The following is a 16379-nucleotide window of genomic DNA, read 5'->3' on the forward strand; positions in this document are numbered from 1 at the left end:
TTATCTGAGAGAATTTGCTTGCCATATGCCCTGTAACAGAATAGGGGCTCAAAGAATGTTAGTCATTTTCAAGGTTATTATGAACAGATGACTGATTCTGTTTACTTCTTCCTTTCAAAGCACTTATCACAATTAGTAATTACTGGTTGTTTACTTGCTTATTGTTTGTCTCCTCCCATCAGAACATCAGAATGTAAGGTCACGAGAGCAGGGACTGGGTCTCTGGCCAACACTCAGAGGGTGTTCAATAAATACTTGACCAAGGAATGAACAAACCTGGTCATATTTGGTAATGACCTGTAGAGGGAGCTCTTGCCATAGGATTGATGGCAATCAAGACTAGGTTCTTCAGGCCAGTAGTGGGGGGGGAAAAGCTTCCCTAGTCAGACTACTAAAGGGCAGGAAATCTAAGTACTTTTAGGAGACTGCCAAGGAAACTATTTCTCTACTAAAACCTTCAGCCCAGCAGGTCCAAAGGCTGCAGAGAAGCTGATGGGAGAAAAACGTACAGAGGAGACACTTCTTTCTGTTAACTGATTGATCTTCTGTTGACTGAGAAAAGGCTGTCAGGATTCCATTTTAGCAAAGGAATACCTGGCTTTGTTTTTATTTAGAAGCCCTGAGTTCTTGTTGCAGACCCTTGAATTTCAAAGGACGATTACTCACTGGTTCTTGTGTTTGAAGCCGCTGACATGAGCTTGATACTGTTCTATGGAGTTCAGCACTATCTTACACGTCTTGCAGGGGTAGCCCTTCCCAGCTGAAACACACATAAAAATCAAGATGCTCAGTTATCCAATAAAATGGGACCTGGGGACTGCTGCTTTTGACAGTAAATGCCCTTCTGAGGATGGATGGTGGGGTGAGGTTAGGTGGTTGGCCCTGATGAGAATCCCACAGGCCTCAATGCTCAGGGGTACTTCCTGGGGTGGGAACATCCTCACCCCCTGCAGCAACCCCAGCACTGAACCTGGTCCAGACTAGCTGTCTGCTGAATAAATAAAAGATTGACAGAACAAAGACGTGACATTTGGTGTAAGTGTCTTTTCGACCTTGACTCTGCTAAGTGGCCTCATTAAGAATGCCCTTCACTGAGAGACCTATGGGAAACTGCCACTCTCCTTGGGCTTGCAATAACAGTAATTAATGAGAATGCCTGCTATGAAAATTAATGTGTCTTTCTACCTTGGGACTCACAGATACCCTGTCTTACTACCAGGGCTGATCCAATGACAAAGTGGTCTTTGTTCACATGGTCTAGTAGAGAGTGTGGGTCAGGAACCAAGATATGGAGCTTGGACTCCTGGCTCTGCCTTCATGTGATCTTGGCTAAATCCCTTCCACTTTCTGATCCTCAGCTTTTCTCAACTATAAGCCAATTACACCATAACTTATAACCATAATACTTAGAATAAAAAGCAGTATTATCAACCAAGTACCTGATATAGGCCATACACGCTATGTAATTTTGTTTGGCCCTCATAACGATCCTGTGAGAGTCATTACCGTTATTTTATAGATGAGGAAAATACGGCACAGTCACATGTCTAGGAACACTGAGTTAGGAAGTGGCAAACTCAGGCTAGGCTGGCCACAAAGGCTATATTTATTCCAGCATGCCAAATGTTAGCTGTACAAGAGAGACAGCTGTACACGTAACTTTAAGAGCCCTCTGGTTCTGACGCTTTTCCAATCATCTGCCATCCTAAAGTTTCACAACTCTGGAGTGAGATCACCGAGGCTCAAGTCCCAGCTCTATCATTTCTTACCTGTAGGATCACAGGCCAGTTACTTAACCTCTCTGTGATTTGGTTTCCTCATTTGTAAAAGTGGGGTTTCTCTGAGACTCAGGTTCCTTACCTATAAAATGAGGTTAATATTTGTATCAACCTCATAAGGTTATTGTAATGATTTAAGTAAAACTATTTGACACATAGTAAGTGCTCAACAAATGTGAGCTTTCAACACTAGTATTATTTTACTTTCACAGGTTCAGTGTGTCAGTCTGGTAAAGAGGTGGAGGGTATCTTTTAACCAGCCTTCCATGGCAGCTGAAGCTACTGTGAACACCAATGATCGCTTCTACTCCAATAAACGAGCCAGTGTTACAGCTACACTTGTTTCCTTTGCATCTTCAGGTACTTCCTTGAATGAATATAAGGGGAAAATTACTGCAGTCAGAATTCAGGTTCTTTTTAGACATTAATGGACAGAATTTCCAGAAGGCTTAATTTTAGCTCCTCAGTTCTTCTCTCTCTAAACTCTCTAGGGAGTCTCACTCATTCCCCTGAGTTTAATTACCATCTAAAACATATGAAACTACCAATATTTAACAGCTGCTGACCTACCAAATGGCAGTATCTCTAACCCAGACCTCTCCTGTGAGGTCTAGATCTATTTATCCAACTGTCTACTTGGATATCTCATGGGCATCTTAAACTTAAGCTGATGAAACCTGGCTTCAGGTTTACCTAATAGCTTAAGACTAAATCCGGTCATCATCCCTTTCCTTCACCTTCCACATTTTTTTTGGTAAAGATTTTATTTTTATGTAATCTCTTACACCCAACATGGGGCTTGAACCCAAGATCAAGAATTGCACGCTCTACTGACTGACCCAGCCAGGTGCCCCTCACCTCCCACATTTGATGGCCAAATCCTGGCAATTGTACTTCCAAATAGCTCTTGAATCCATTTACTTCTGTCTACCTTCGCCACTGCTACCTTAGTCCAAGCTCCCATCTTCAATATCCAATATCCTCATTGCTGGGGTCTCCCCACTCTCCTTCCTCCGTGTTCCAAACATTCTCCACTTTGTAAGCAAAATGACCTAATAATGCTTAAACTGTCAGTGGCTTCCCAATGCTCTTAGGATAAAGGCCCAAATCCTTAACATTACGAACACCACCATAACTGGATGTTTGCTCATCTTCCCAGGATCGTTTGGCCCAACAGTATTCTCCTTACACTTTGGGAAGCCTTCCTTGATCCCTGCTCCTCCCCTATCTGAAGTTATCCCATTTGTTTCCTTTTTTTTTTTTTTTAAATAAAGATTTGTCTATTTATTTGAGAGAGAGAGTGCACACGTGTGCATGAGCGGGGAGCAGAGGGAGAGAAAGGGAGAGAATCCCAAGCAGATTCCCCGAGGAGCCAGATATGGGGCTCAATCCCAGGATCATGAGATCATGACCTGAGCCAAAATCAAAAGCCAGGCGCTCAATTGACTGAGCCACCCAGGTGCCTCCCCCACTTTTAAAAAGATTTATTTATTTATTTGAGAGAAAGAGAAAGCAAGAGCAGGGGGGAGGGGCAGAGAGAGTCCTAAGCAGAATCCATTGCTAGTGCAGAGCCCAATAAGGGGCCTGATCTCATCTCACAACCCTGAGATCATGGCCTTAGCTGAAACCAAAAGTCGACGCTTAATTGACTGCTCCACCCAGGCACCCCATTTTCTTTTCTTTTTTTTAAAAAATACTTTATTTTTAAGTAATCCCTGAGATCAAGAGTTGCACACTCGGGACGTGTGGGTGGCTCAGTCAAAATGTCTGCCTTCGGCTCAGGTCATGATCCCAGGATCCTGGGACGGAGTCCTGCATTGGGCTCCCTACTTGGAGGGGAGCCTGCTTCTCCCTCTGGCTACTGCTTTCCCTGCTTGTGCTCTCTCTCTCTCTGACAAATAAATTAAAAAAACCTTAAAAATAAAAAAGAGTCTCACAGTCTCCTGAGCCAGCCACATGCCCCATTTGTTTCCTTTTCTAAAGCTTGTCACACTTGTAGTTATTTATCAATGCCTAGCTTCTCTGCTAACCTCTAAGCTCTACGAGAACATAGACAGTACCTGTCTTGTTTACTACCATATATACAATGCCTGGCATATATTAGGAAAGAACCCAACAAATATTTCTTGACTATATATGAATTTAACAAGACCTGAAAACCTGTCCTATGTAGTGGTTGAAGAGACCGGATCAGTATGGGGCAGAGAAAGCAGACCTGTTCTGTGTAGGAGGAAAGGCCCTAAACAGGGAGAGAAAGTGATGGGGTAAAGCCAAGGAGGATCCTAGTAACCTGGGGATGTTGAATGCTCTGGCATTGGGAAGGATTTGGCTGCCTGAATGATATGCAGGCTTTAATTTTGATATTCTTGGATAAACAAGAGAAATGTGAGCCTTGATTACAAAGCAAACTCCAAGTCTTTGCTCTGCTTGGTGGATGCTGCATCTTCTCCTTGGTGGAGAGATCTGGACACTCTGGGTCATCTCACATTTGACTCATACTTGTCATGAGACACTTTGACAAGAGCCCCATGAAAACTATTCTCTGGACCCAACATAGAACTTGACCTAAGTTTCAATACTGGCTCTGCTGCTGCCTAATGTGGGACTCTGGACAAATCACCTTATCTTTCTGATCCTAATGACCTCATTTGTAAAATGGGAATAATCAAACTTGCACAACAGAGCTGCTGTGAGGATTAAATCGGGTAATTACATGTGAGAGCATCTAGCTTGAGCCTGGACTGCAACAGCAAGAGCTAAGTGTAGGATGCCTGACTGAATGAACAAACAAGCCTTGGAAGAGGCCGGCAGGGAAAAGTCAAGCTGCTAACAAACTTAACACCTTTGCTAAGGCGGAGTCCCTGTCAGCTAAAGTCACTGCTTTGCATGTCCTAGATTAGCATCCCTCCTCTGTGGGTAAGTGGGTCAGAGTAGGTTCAGTGCCTCTACTGATGTCAGGTGGTTGGAAAGCCTCCTGCCAAGTATACTCAGAGCTGTAAGTTTTGGAGGCAGACAGAGCCAGAGACACACATTGATACTGTTACTTAACAACATCAGGTCCTATTAGCTGTATGACCTTAGGCAAGTCACTCTGAGTCTCAACTTCTTTATCTGTGAAATGAGAAAATCATACTTATTTTTAGGAATGCTGTGGGAATTAAATTATAATATATATGTTAATATCAAAGAAGGGTCAGCTGTAAGAGAGCCCTAGGTCATGCCAGCTGGGTGCTGTGTTGTTTCTATCAGTCTCAAGCCAAAACAGGAGGGTGTCATAGAAGAACGGTTCTAAGGAGCGGGGTTCTGAAGTTTCCAGATGCCTCAGCATACGGGGCTGATGCTGTTCAAGGGGAAGGCACTGCTTGTATGTGGGAACACCAAGTAAATATCCAATTTTGAAGAGGTTTGTAAAGCAGGGTCCTTCAGTGGCATCGGAAGAGCACTCCTCAGCACACTGCTGAAGCCACTGTTTCATGCCCATCTCATCTCGTCAGTGCTGCTGAATGATGACCTGTGCTGTATGGCTGCTCTGGGTTTGGGGATTGTTAGAGAGGCATGATCTCTCCCCTTGCTCACATGTGATCTGGCACATCTACAGCATCTGGGAGTTCGCCTTTCTAAGACTGTGGCAAGAGCACAGATGACCCGGAGCAGCGGGTTCCCTGAGGCCTAGTTGTTTGTCCTTGGCTACCATGGGGGCCGCGAGTGTTGGCTGTCTGGTGCTGCACCTCCATGGCCTCGGTGGAAACCCCGAGGACCCATATGAATGCTCACGTAGGCTCCATGAGACAGGGACTGTGTCAGTCTTGGTCACTACTGCACCTCAATGAGGGAACACAGTAGGTGCTCAATAAACATTTACCGACTGAATGAAAGAGAAAATAATAGTCTTCCCCTCCCACACTCTTACTATAAACCATAAGTAGTTACTGTGATGGGAAGGGTTCTTAACTCTTCACGAATGCTTACTCCTATGATGCTGACTGGCATCTTTTTTTTTTTAAGACTCTATTTATTTATTTGACAGAGAGAGCAAGAGAGCACAGGCAAGGGGAATGGTAGAGGGAGAGGAAGAAGCAGCCTCCCCACCTAGCAGGGAGCCTGATGCGGGGCTTGATCCAGGACCCTGGGATCATGACCTCAGCCGAAGGCAGATGCTTAACCGTCTGAGCCACCCAGGTGCCCGCTGACTGGCATCCTGAAGTCAGGGAAAAACTTATCTTCTCTGAGTCAGAGTGGTATCCTTCACCACCCTATTGCAGGGATATAAGCAGGACTGAGTTGCTGAGAGATGAGGGGCTCTGAGGACACTCTAAAATCTCGCAGAGGCTACTGAGGTCTTCATACAGGCATGTGGATGACAGGGAGCTTAAATCAGAGGTTGCAAACTGGTGGCCCTTGACCCAAACCTAGTTTGCAGACAGGTTTGACTCACACAGGGTTTAACATTTTTAAAATTTGGTAGCACATTTAAAACTGAGGGGAATTTTTTTTTTTTAAGAATTTATTTTCAAGTAATCTCTACACCCAACATGGGCCTTGAACTCACAACCCCAAGACTAAGAGTCACCTGGTCTACTGACTGAGCCAGCCCAGCGCCCCTAAAAATGAGGGGAACTCTTAAAGAAATCTGACTTTCTAGATTCTTTTGAAAAACTGAAGATATGGTAGTAACTAGCTGGAGCTGCCTAGGAGAGGCATGTACTCTTCAGCTCATCAAATCCCCTCTTGGGTCTTTCACTCATTTAAATTTCCTGTCTGGTTTCTACAGCCATTTGAGTTTGCAACGCCTGCTTTAGGAGATGTCAGGAAGAAAGGGCATAGCCTTGGTAGTCTGGGGAACTCCAGTGGTCATGCCCTGATCCAGCTCTGGATGTGAGCTGGGCCACCTTACCTGATGAGTCAGTGACAGCAGGGTCTGCCAGCCGTCCATAGTGTGCCATGAGTTTGAGCTTGGTTTCCTGTTTCCTGTGTTTCTTGCCCACATAATGTTGTTGAGCCATGACAGGGTCGTTGAAAGTCGCATGGCAGAGGCTGCAGAACTTGTCTGGGTCTATCATCTCTCTATTCTGGTGCAAGGCTAAGGTGGAGGCCACAAGGAAAGGGTTTGTAAGGCGTTTCGACAGAGCTGCGGTGAGAGAGTTCAAACAGAAACAATGAAAAGACCCAGAAGGTGCCAAGCTTTCTAGTATGCTGAATGGAAAGAAAGGGTCACTAATCACACTTGCAGATGTGGCACTGTCTGTGCGAATCACACGGGGAAAGACTTCTCTAACTGGGAAAACTGGGAAGATCTGGGGGAGCTCAAAGACCAGCTCCTTGGTCAGCAGCTTCCACTACTTCACGTACATGAATCCTGATTTTCTCATATTCTGAGGAGGCTTCTGCTATCAAGCTGCCAAAGTACAACAGACTAGAAATGTACAGCTTTGTAGTCTTTTTATCCCTCAGAATTCCTGAGAACTTCACAAAAAGTGGGACAAACTTGGCTGTTTTATTACCATCCTCAAAGTGCCCTAGTTACAGAGCTGGGAGCCAATGCACAGATGTAGCAACTGAGGGCCTGAGGACCTGGAGGGTCATTTAGAAAAGGCAACCGGACTAGGGAGGCCTTTTGGGTTACACTGCCTTCTAGGCTGAGTAGGGGAGAGAGGGGATAACAATGACATTTAGTTATACGCTTTGTACATATTATTTCCTCCTCTGGTCCTCAGAACTACCCACGAGATAGGTATCATTTTGCCACATTATAGAGAAAAACCAAGGGTCAGATGGGTAAAGTGACTTGTCCAAGATCACCCTGCTAGTGAGTGAACCTGTGTGACCCTAAAGACTATGCTGTCTTTGCTATGCCAGGCTGCCAAAATGTGGTAGGGTAACCTGAGGGCTACAGTTCATGCTTTCACCTTCAGAACACATCCCTGGCTTTGGTCAATGAATTCAGTTAATTAGAATCTGTTATAGGTATATGCACAAGCCCCTGTGGGTCAACAAAAGTCCTGATACTGATGGCAGGCCAGACTGCTGCTTTATGAAGTGGATGCCAAAACCCGCTAATGTGTCCATGTGGCTAGAATGCTGTCAAGCTAGTAACTGCTGCTTTAAAAATGTGGTGTAGAAGCCCACCAATGGTGGAAGAGAAGTGGGGCTTAGCAGCACTCAGACAGATGGCTCAGATGCTTGCTCATCCCTGGACCACTTCAATGGGGGAAGTGTTGAGGATTTTTAGTAAGCCAGAGGAAACTCCTGGCTTTTCTCACAATGGTTTTCCAGCATAGGAATCTCAATTTTCCTGACCATGATTTTCCCTGTCCATTGTTTTATTAGCAACTCACTTGAAAAGTAATGCACATGTTGTAGAATATTTAATATATGAGAAAATATTCTATATGTGGTGTTATGTTAAAAAAAAGCAGGGTATACAGCAATCTGTTTCTTATGTCCTTGATTTTGTAAAATAAACAAATGAAAAAACATACTGGTGATGCATGGAAAAAAGGCCAAAGGCATAGAGTAAAAGGGTGCTTTTCAGTATTTTCCATCTTTTCTACAATGAATGTAGATTTTTCACATCACAAAGGAGAGACAATAATGGTCGTTAAGACATAAAAAGGTCATTCTTTAAAAGATACTGAAGAGAAGCATCAGAGGGAAATGGTTAAGTAAAGTTGGAGGAACTGCTTCATGGACAGCCAAGAAATAACTATGGGAGTCTTCTCTTAGGAGACAGCTTGAAATATGGAAAGAGTATTCTACAGGGATGTTTGCTGTACTAGTACTTCTAAATATCAAAAAAGGGGGAGGGGAAAATGTTCAACATTAGAGGAATGGTTAAATGTGGTATGATGGGCTATTATATAGTCATTAAAATGCTTATGAAAAAGTTTTTAGTAACATGGGGAAATACAAATGTTGTATTAAACAAAAAGTATATAAAATTACACACACAATATGATATCATTGTTAAAAGATATATGCAGAATCTTTATGTGTATACTGATATTTGGAAATGTCTCCAATACATTAATAGTGTTTCTCTTTTGGGGGATATTTTACTTTCTTCTTTGTACTTTTTGCATTGTTTGTGCTAGAATTACTCATACTGAGTATGCATAGTGAGTATCATTTTTATAAACACAATAAGGTCATTTAAAGTATTCTGTTTATATGCACATATATATATGGATTTAATCTGGATATACATAAAACAACTATACACACAGATATACACACATGCACATAATAAAAGATTATAGGAGAAACAGTACTCCAAAATGTTAACAGTGGTTATCCCTGAATGGCAAAATTATAGGTACGTTTTCTTTTCATATAACTATATTTTCCATATTTTCTACAACATGCTTCTATTACTTTTACATTAGAAAAATGTTTAATTTCAGAAATAGAGTTCTACGCTCACATAATAACATGGAAATGTGCTTAAACTACAAAATTCAGTGAAAAGTAAAAGTAGGATACAAATGGTAGATGCACTTTGATTACAACTATATAAAAACTTATCTGTATGTGGCAAAGGCATGGAAAATAACCTCTTTGTATGGAATCTTTGGGACCTGGCATATTCCAGGGAATTTTCCCATTTATGGAAAAGATCAATCCATATAAAGATAAATGATCTTATAAAATTCTGTTTTTAAGGTAGCTTCCCTAGGCCTGATGTTTTAAACCGACTTTATTTTTTTTTTAAGTTTATGTATTTTTTTTAGCAGTCTCCACACAAAATGTGGGGCTCGAACTCATGACCCCAAGATCAAGTCACATGCTGCACTGACTGAACCATCCAGGTGCCCCCAACACCAGTTTTAAACAAAAGCAATTTGTACTAGCATAACTTAATTATGAACAAACCATAAGCAAGGCCAATGACATGCTCCAGGTGTTGGATGCTTGACCAAATATTACATTTCATAAGGGGATTCCACTCGCTGGCTATCCTGATGATGGTGATAATACTAACAGCAGCAGCTGTCATTTACTGAGCATCTATTATGTCTTAGGTTCCTTATATACTTTATTTCATCCTCGCAACCCATAAAGTAGATAGTATTATTAACATTTTATAGGTGAGGAAACTCAGGTACAAAGAAGTGAAGTCATATAGATGGTAAATAGCAGCACCAGGATTTAAACCTGCATGTCTATGACCTCAAAGTCCATATTGTTGTTTCATAGCATGAATTAGATTTGGGTGTGTTAAGAGGGTATAATTACGAGTGATTTTTCACCTTATCTTCAAAGTCTTCCAAAACATTGTTGTCTTGTTTTCATAATACAGTATTATAAAAAAGAATAATAAGTATTACAGATAGTACAGTTAGTCTCCTTCTTGGTCCAAAATAAAGAAGCAAAAATTACCAAGAAAAAAATGAAATAAAAATCAAAGAACTTTCATTCTTGACTAACTGTAGTTAGCACAGGTTAAAAATTCCAGAAAGTCAGGAGTTAATGAGATGAGAGTGAGGGTTGAGTAGCAGTGGTGACAAGATAAAGGGGACTATTTCAGAAGTCACTGCACTGGGAATGAATTCATGGCAGTTGCAAACACGGCTTGCTGGGCAGTAGCGGCAGCACTAAAGTATCCCGTTTTGAACAGCAAGTCCCTGTCTTGAGGAGCACAGGCAGCTTTGAGGATTAAAGTGAGCAGGGCATAACCTGAGCACACGAAAAAGACAAGGATTTAGCTTTCAACTTGGAACACATGGTAATAGGGGCAGGTGGAAGCTGGGCGGGAAAAATCTAAGTGGGAGAAGTAGGAGATAGAATGCTCTCATGGTATGCATGGCCTGGAGGAATCTGGCACTCCCAATTATAATTATTTGTCAGGACAAAAGCTCAGGGCTAAAATGCTTCTACAGAGAAAAACTTATGTAACTAAAGAAAGGGAGGTTAGGTGAGCACAACTCTGAGGCTGCATTTCACCGAAGCTGGGTCTCCTTTGATATTTTTAAGGACTCTCAAAAGTAGTTCAACCTCTCCAAGTCCGTGGCCCCATTGAGCGTTTCTGGGAGCACCTGGCATTGGTGCCCTGAGGATGGGAGGGGTACCGATATAGCACTACTCAGGAAAACCAGTACCTTCCACCTTAGTGGATTGCTGCTTCAGCTTTAAGTTCTTTGCGTGGGTCTTCCCCAGGTAGTGCGACTGGGCCACGACAGGGGAGGAAAAGGTCATGTTACAGATGGGGCAGCACTGGTTCTTGTCTTTGCTTCTGCTGCTCTTCTGGTTGGGAGAAAGAACACAGGTCTGATCACGCCACTGCCCAGCCAGAAAATCTTCAATGGTTCCCCATTGCCCATAGAAGAATGGGCATTTCAGGCCCCCTTCATACACTAACCCCAACCTACCTTTCTGGATCTTTCTCCAGGTACTTCATTTCAGGCTCTCCTAACCATTCCCCACTTTATTCTCTGTTGCTTCTTTGCTTTGCTTGGGCCATTCCTGCTACCTAGAATGATCTTCCCTTTTTCCTGCCTGGCATGTATCTGCTTAGCCTTCAAGGCCCATATACATATATATCACTTCTGGGAGACTATTACTCAAAAAAATCATTCAGTACACAATTATCGAGCTGTTTTGTGTGGGTATAGAAAGTTAATCTTGTTCCATCTCTGCATGCCCAGAGTATATCAAACAGACCTCTATCATACCACTTGTCATTCAAACTGACAGTGTCGCAGCTTAGGAGACCTTGGGCATGGGCCATTGGACGCATCTTTGTTTTCTATCCTTAGTGCTCTGCTGGAGTCTGGCACATAGCAGATATTCAGGGTTTGCTGAAGAAGCAGATATTTGGGTTTTATCTGCTGATTGTGATTAGGCCAGAAAACTATGTATTTCAAGCCTACGTTAAGCACTCCCAGTCCCTCTCTGAGGTCTGATCTGTGAATAAAGTATTCATTCCAAGAGCAGCTTACAATTTTGGCACTACTGACATTTTGGACTAGATAATTATTTGTTGTAGAGAAAGGGGAATGTCAGTAACTTCATTTGAACTACTGGACCACCCTGAGGGTTGAAGTAATCAAGATACAAAGAAGTGAAGTGACTTGTCCGGAGTCATAGAGTTGGTCTTGTCTTTCTAAATTCTAAATCATAAGCAGAAGTGCAACTAGGGGATGGGTCCAGTGAGTTTGGAGAAGGGATGAGTAAGGCCCTTCCAAACCTGTGACCACTATAATAGGAGGCAATCTATACATTTTCATTCACAAAGCATCCACTAGGAATTGGAATTTTACCTCATAATACCCTTAAAAATATGAATTATTATCTCCATTTTATGGGTAAAGTACAGAGAGGTAAGTGATTTGCCCAAAGTCACCAAACCAGTAAGTTGTAGAGCTGGTATCGGGCCCTTGTCAGTGGACTTCTCATCCCATGACATTTGAACAACCTCCCATGAGCAGGCATTTGGAAAGGTATTTCTTCCACTTGTTTATTCAAAACATTCATGTGCTGAACTAAGCTCTTTCCCCCCCATTTCAAGAAAGCAAGCAGCCTGGTTTCCTTCCCGTTTTTCTCCTTGAGTAGTGAATAAGCAGCTTCTTGTCTTGCTCCAATAAACCACTGGGTGGTAATGTATAACAATGGCTCCATTTACTGAGCCCTACTATGTGCCAGGCTCTGTGTTTGGTGCTTTTTATAAATCTTCCCTCATTTTAGTTTGGTAAAATCCTAAAAGATAGTTGATATTAGCATTCTCATTTTTAGGGAGGAAGAAATCAAGGCTCAGAGAAGTAACAAGACTTGTCCAAGTCACACAACATGGCCAGGATTTGAAGCCAATTCGGTCGGACTCAAAGCCCACCTTTTTTCCACCACACCAACCTGCCTGTTGGCTTCATCAGGAAGTGAGCAGTCTCAACATGGCAGCTGGATTACCTGATCTGAGTCTAGCTTCTTCGTTTCCCCTTTTAATGTCTCCATTCCATGGATTGCTAGGTATCTCTTCACTTTGTTGGCATGTTTTTTGCTCTGCAAGAACCCAGGAAAAAGATCAAAAATAGCCAAATGCCATTTCCTATCTAAGGCACTCAAAAATACTAGATTTTCATCTGATTCATCCTCACAAAAACTTGGGGGGGGGGGGAAGAAACCTAGTTTACTGAGCTACTACTCTGTTCAAGGCACTTTACATGCTATCAAATCTAACCTTTACAGCAATCTATGAGAAAATTACCATCATCTCTATCTTAACAGATAAGGAAACTAAGGCTGAAGATGGTGAGGTTTCTAGCCCAAGATGAGCAGCAGAGTTGTGATTCTAACTCAGGTCTATTTAAAACCAAAGTGCATACTTTCTACTATACCATACTGAAAGGGAAGATGTAAGTATGACGATCCTGATTTGGATGGGAGAAATGAGACACAGAAAAATTAAGTCAACCCTCAAGTCACAGTCAACATGCATGGTGGCAGTGTCTGGGTGGCTAAGAAAGAATTACATACACCTCACTGTGCAAGCCAGGGAGAAGTGAGGGCTTGGCACTGAGTGTGGAAAGTAAAGTATTTCTTTTTTTTTTTAGTTTTGGAAAGTAAAGTATTTCTAAAGGTACAATGGCATACCTGGTAGTGTGCCAGCTTCTGGGACTCAGAAATGAGCAAGGCGCAGCAAACCTTACACTGGGTGTTGGTAAAGAGACACTGGTTCTTCTGGATCATGTGTTCCACTACAGAGAGGAAAATAAAAAAACCTTTGAGTTAAAAACCTACCTCAACAGCATTGTCTTTGAACCCTGTCTCAAACGTAGGCATTGAGTAATGGAACACCATACGATTATATCTCGGCACACCTTAGTCACTCTTTCCCTATGACTTCATGACTCATGCTATGTTTTCTTTTCTTTTTTTTTTTTTTAATTTTATTTATTTATTTGACAGAGAGAGAGAGAGAGAGACAGCCAGCGAGAGAGGGAACACAGGAAGGGGGAGTGGGAGAGGAAGAAGCAGGCTCCCAACGGAGGAGCCTGATGTGGGGCTCGATCCTAGGACTCTGGGATCACACCCTGAGCTGAAGGCAGATGCTTAACAACTGAGTCACCCAGGCACCCCCACGCTATGTTTTCACATCACCTATACAATCACTTTACAATTCTGCATAAGCCAATTTTAAGTAAAATTTTTTTGAGTTATAATTGATATACAACATTATATTAGTTTCAGGTGTACAATATAATGATTTGATATTTGTATATATTGCAAAATGGTCACCATGATAAATCTAGTTAACATCTGTCACCAAATATAGTTACAAATCTTTTTCTGGTGATGAAAACTTTCCAGATTTACTCTCTTAGCAATTTTCAAATATACAATACAGCATTATTAACTACAATCACCATGCTATAAATTCTTTTAAAAAGAAATCTTTAGATCATAAACTTAAATAGCTACCAATAAAAATGAAATAATTCTAGGGGCGCCTGGGTGGCACAGCGGTTAAGCGTCTGCCTTCGGCTCAGGGCGTGATCCCGGCGTTATGGGATCGAGCCCCACATCAGGCTCTTGCGCTACGAGCCTGCCTCTTCCTCTCCCATTCCCCCTTCTTGTGTTCCCTCTCTCACTGGCTGTCTCTATCTCTGTCAAATAAATAAATAAAATCTTTTTAAAAAAAAAAAGAAAGAGTTCTAGATGGGCACTGGTACCAGAGGCTTGGAGCTCTCCTTTACAAAGAATAAAAGAGTAGCAGCTGTGAAGAAAGGTGTTAAGACATGACAGCACCCAACTGAGACTTCCGCCCAGATAGAATCAGAAAGATTGAAAGACTTGAAAAGAGAATTATTTTATCACTCATTTAAAAAAAATTGTAATAAATTCTGTATCTTTTTTATTATTTGTGAACATTTTCTGTGGAATTAAAAATAAAGCAACTCCCACATTTATTCCACTAAAAGATCAATAGCATTTTCTGATTTTATTATTTATTTATTTTAAAAAAGATTTTATTTTTATGTAATCTCTACACCCACTGCGGGGCTCAAACTCACAACCCTAAGATCGAGAGTTGCATGCTCTACTGACTGAGCCAGCTAGGCACCCCGCATTTTCTGATGTTAAAAATTTACATTGGTGTAACTGTACACACCGTTTTGGTTAGAAAATTGTACTGGGGTTTAGTTATTAAGACTAGAGCATTCTTTTTGTATGCAAAGAACATGAGTTTTTTAATTAAGGAAACATTAAAAACTGGTTTCTTTGGAATAAATCAGAAGATTTGAAAAGCAATTTTGGAGGATAAGTATCAATTAGAAGATGCTGCTGGATATTTTACCTTCAGGAGAAAAGGTAAATTAATCCTGTTATTATACAGTAAACACAAACTATTATCTAATATCAATTAAACGTGTGTGGTGCAAATTGTGGTTAGGAACTTGGGCCTCCCAGGCATGCTGACTTAGGTTCAAATCCTGCTGCTGTTTCTGTGACAGTGTGATTTTATAGAAATTACTTAATGTCGGGGTGCCTGGGTGGCTCAGTTGGTTGAGTGTCTGCTTTTGGCCCAGGTTATGATCCTGGCATCCTGGGATGGAGCCTCAAGTCAGGCTCCTTGCTCAGCAGGGAGCCTACTTCTCTCTCTCACTCTGCCTTGCTCTCTCGGGCACTCTCTCTCTAATAAATTAAGAAAATCTTAAAAAGAAAAAAAAATTACTTAATCTCCATCCTATGATTTTCCTCTGTTTACAATGGGAGTACAGAAGTCCTCCCCTAACTGGCAGTTTCACTTTCTGTGATTTCAGTTACCCATGGTCAACCACAGTCTGGAGGCAGTTGATCTTCCCTCTCACATATCTTCAGAAGGTCAATAGTAGCCTAATGCTATGTCACTACGCCTACATCATTCGCTTCACTTTATCTCATCACGTAGGCATTTTATCATTTCACATTACCACAAGGCTGAGTACAGTACAGTAAGATATTTTGAGAAAGAGATACCACATTCACATAACTTTTACTACAGTGTATTGTTATAATTGTTCTGTTTTATTAATAGTTATTATTGTTAATATCTTACTGTGCTTAATTTCTAAATAAAACTTTATCATAGGAATGTACGTAAAGGAAGAAATATAGTATATATAGGGTTCGGTACCATCTGTTTTAGGCATTCAGTAGGGATCTTAGAATATGTACCCCATGAATAAGGGGGATTACTGTACTGGTAACATGTATCTCATAGAATGTATTATCCTTATGGTTTTCCATGCAAAGCACCTAGTGCAATGTCCAGTTTAGTACATGCTCGTTGTCAATGGTGAATGTTATACGTCAAATTCTTTTTTGGGTCCTGTATTTCTGAGAAAATTAATTACTTTCTAGATTGTACCTGTGGGGGGGAATATATATATATATATATATATTTTAATGACTGAGGTAGACGCTTAATGACTGAGCCACCCAGGTGCCCCACCCTAAGATATTTCTTATTCTAGAACTTGATAAGCGTTAAAATTTTTCTCACTGTTCTTGATATGACTTTGAAACACTCAATTCATTTAACATATTACACAATTCTACACTGTAGGAAACCATGACGTTAACTGTTCTTAATTGTTGGGTCTGAGGAACTAAGCCTTACCTTTGGGA

The 16379-nt window shown here is 41.5% G+C and overlaps 1 protein-coding gene across 3 annotated transcripts in view; it reads right to left on the minus strand.

The window, feature by feature from the left end:
• Positions 1-16379, minus strand: part of ZNF346 (zinc finger protein 346) — a 31110-nt gene that overhangs the window by 5641 nt on the left and 9090 nt on the right. For 2 of the 3 annotated variants that reach the window (XM_002928144.4, XM_019808929.2), the window contains 5 exons: positions 13362-13465; positions 12678-12770; positions 10874-11018; positions 6673-6858; positions 667-760 (listed from right to left, as the gene is read on the minus strand). In XM_002928144.4, the coding sequence (XP_002928190.1) occupies positions 667-760; positions 6673-6858; positions 10874-11018; positions 12678-12770; positions 13362-13465 (622 nt within the window). Of the gene's footprint in view, positions 1-666; positions 761-6672; positions 6907-10873; positions 11019-12677; positions 12771-13361; positions 13466-16379 lie in introns of all 3 variants that reach the window. The other variant, XM_011235980.3, reaches the window with a different exon arrangement.

Source organism: Ailuropoda melanoleuca, chromosome 3, assembly GCF_002007445.2.
Source record: "Ailuropoda melanoleuca isolate Jingjing chromosome 3, ASM200744v2, whole genome shotgun sequence".
NCBI lineage: Eukaryota > Metazoa > Chordata > Mammalia > Carnivora > Ursidae > Ailuropoda > Ailuropoda melanoleuca.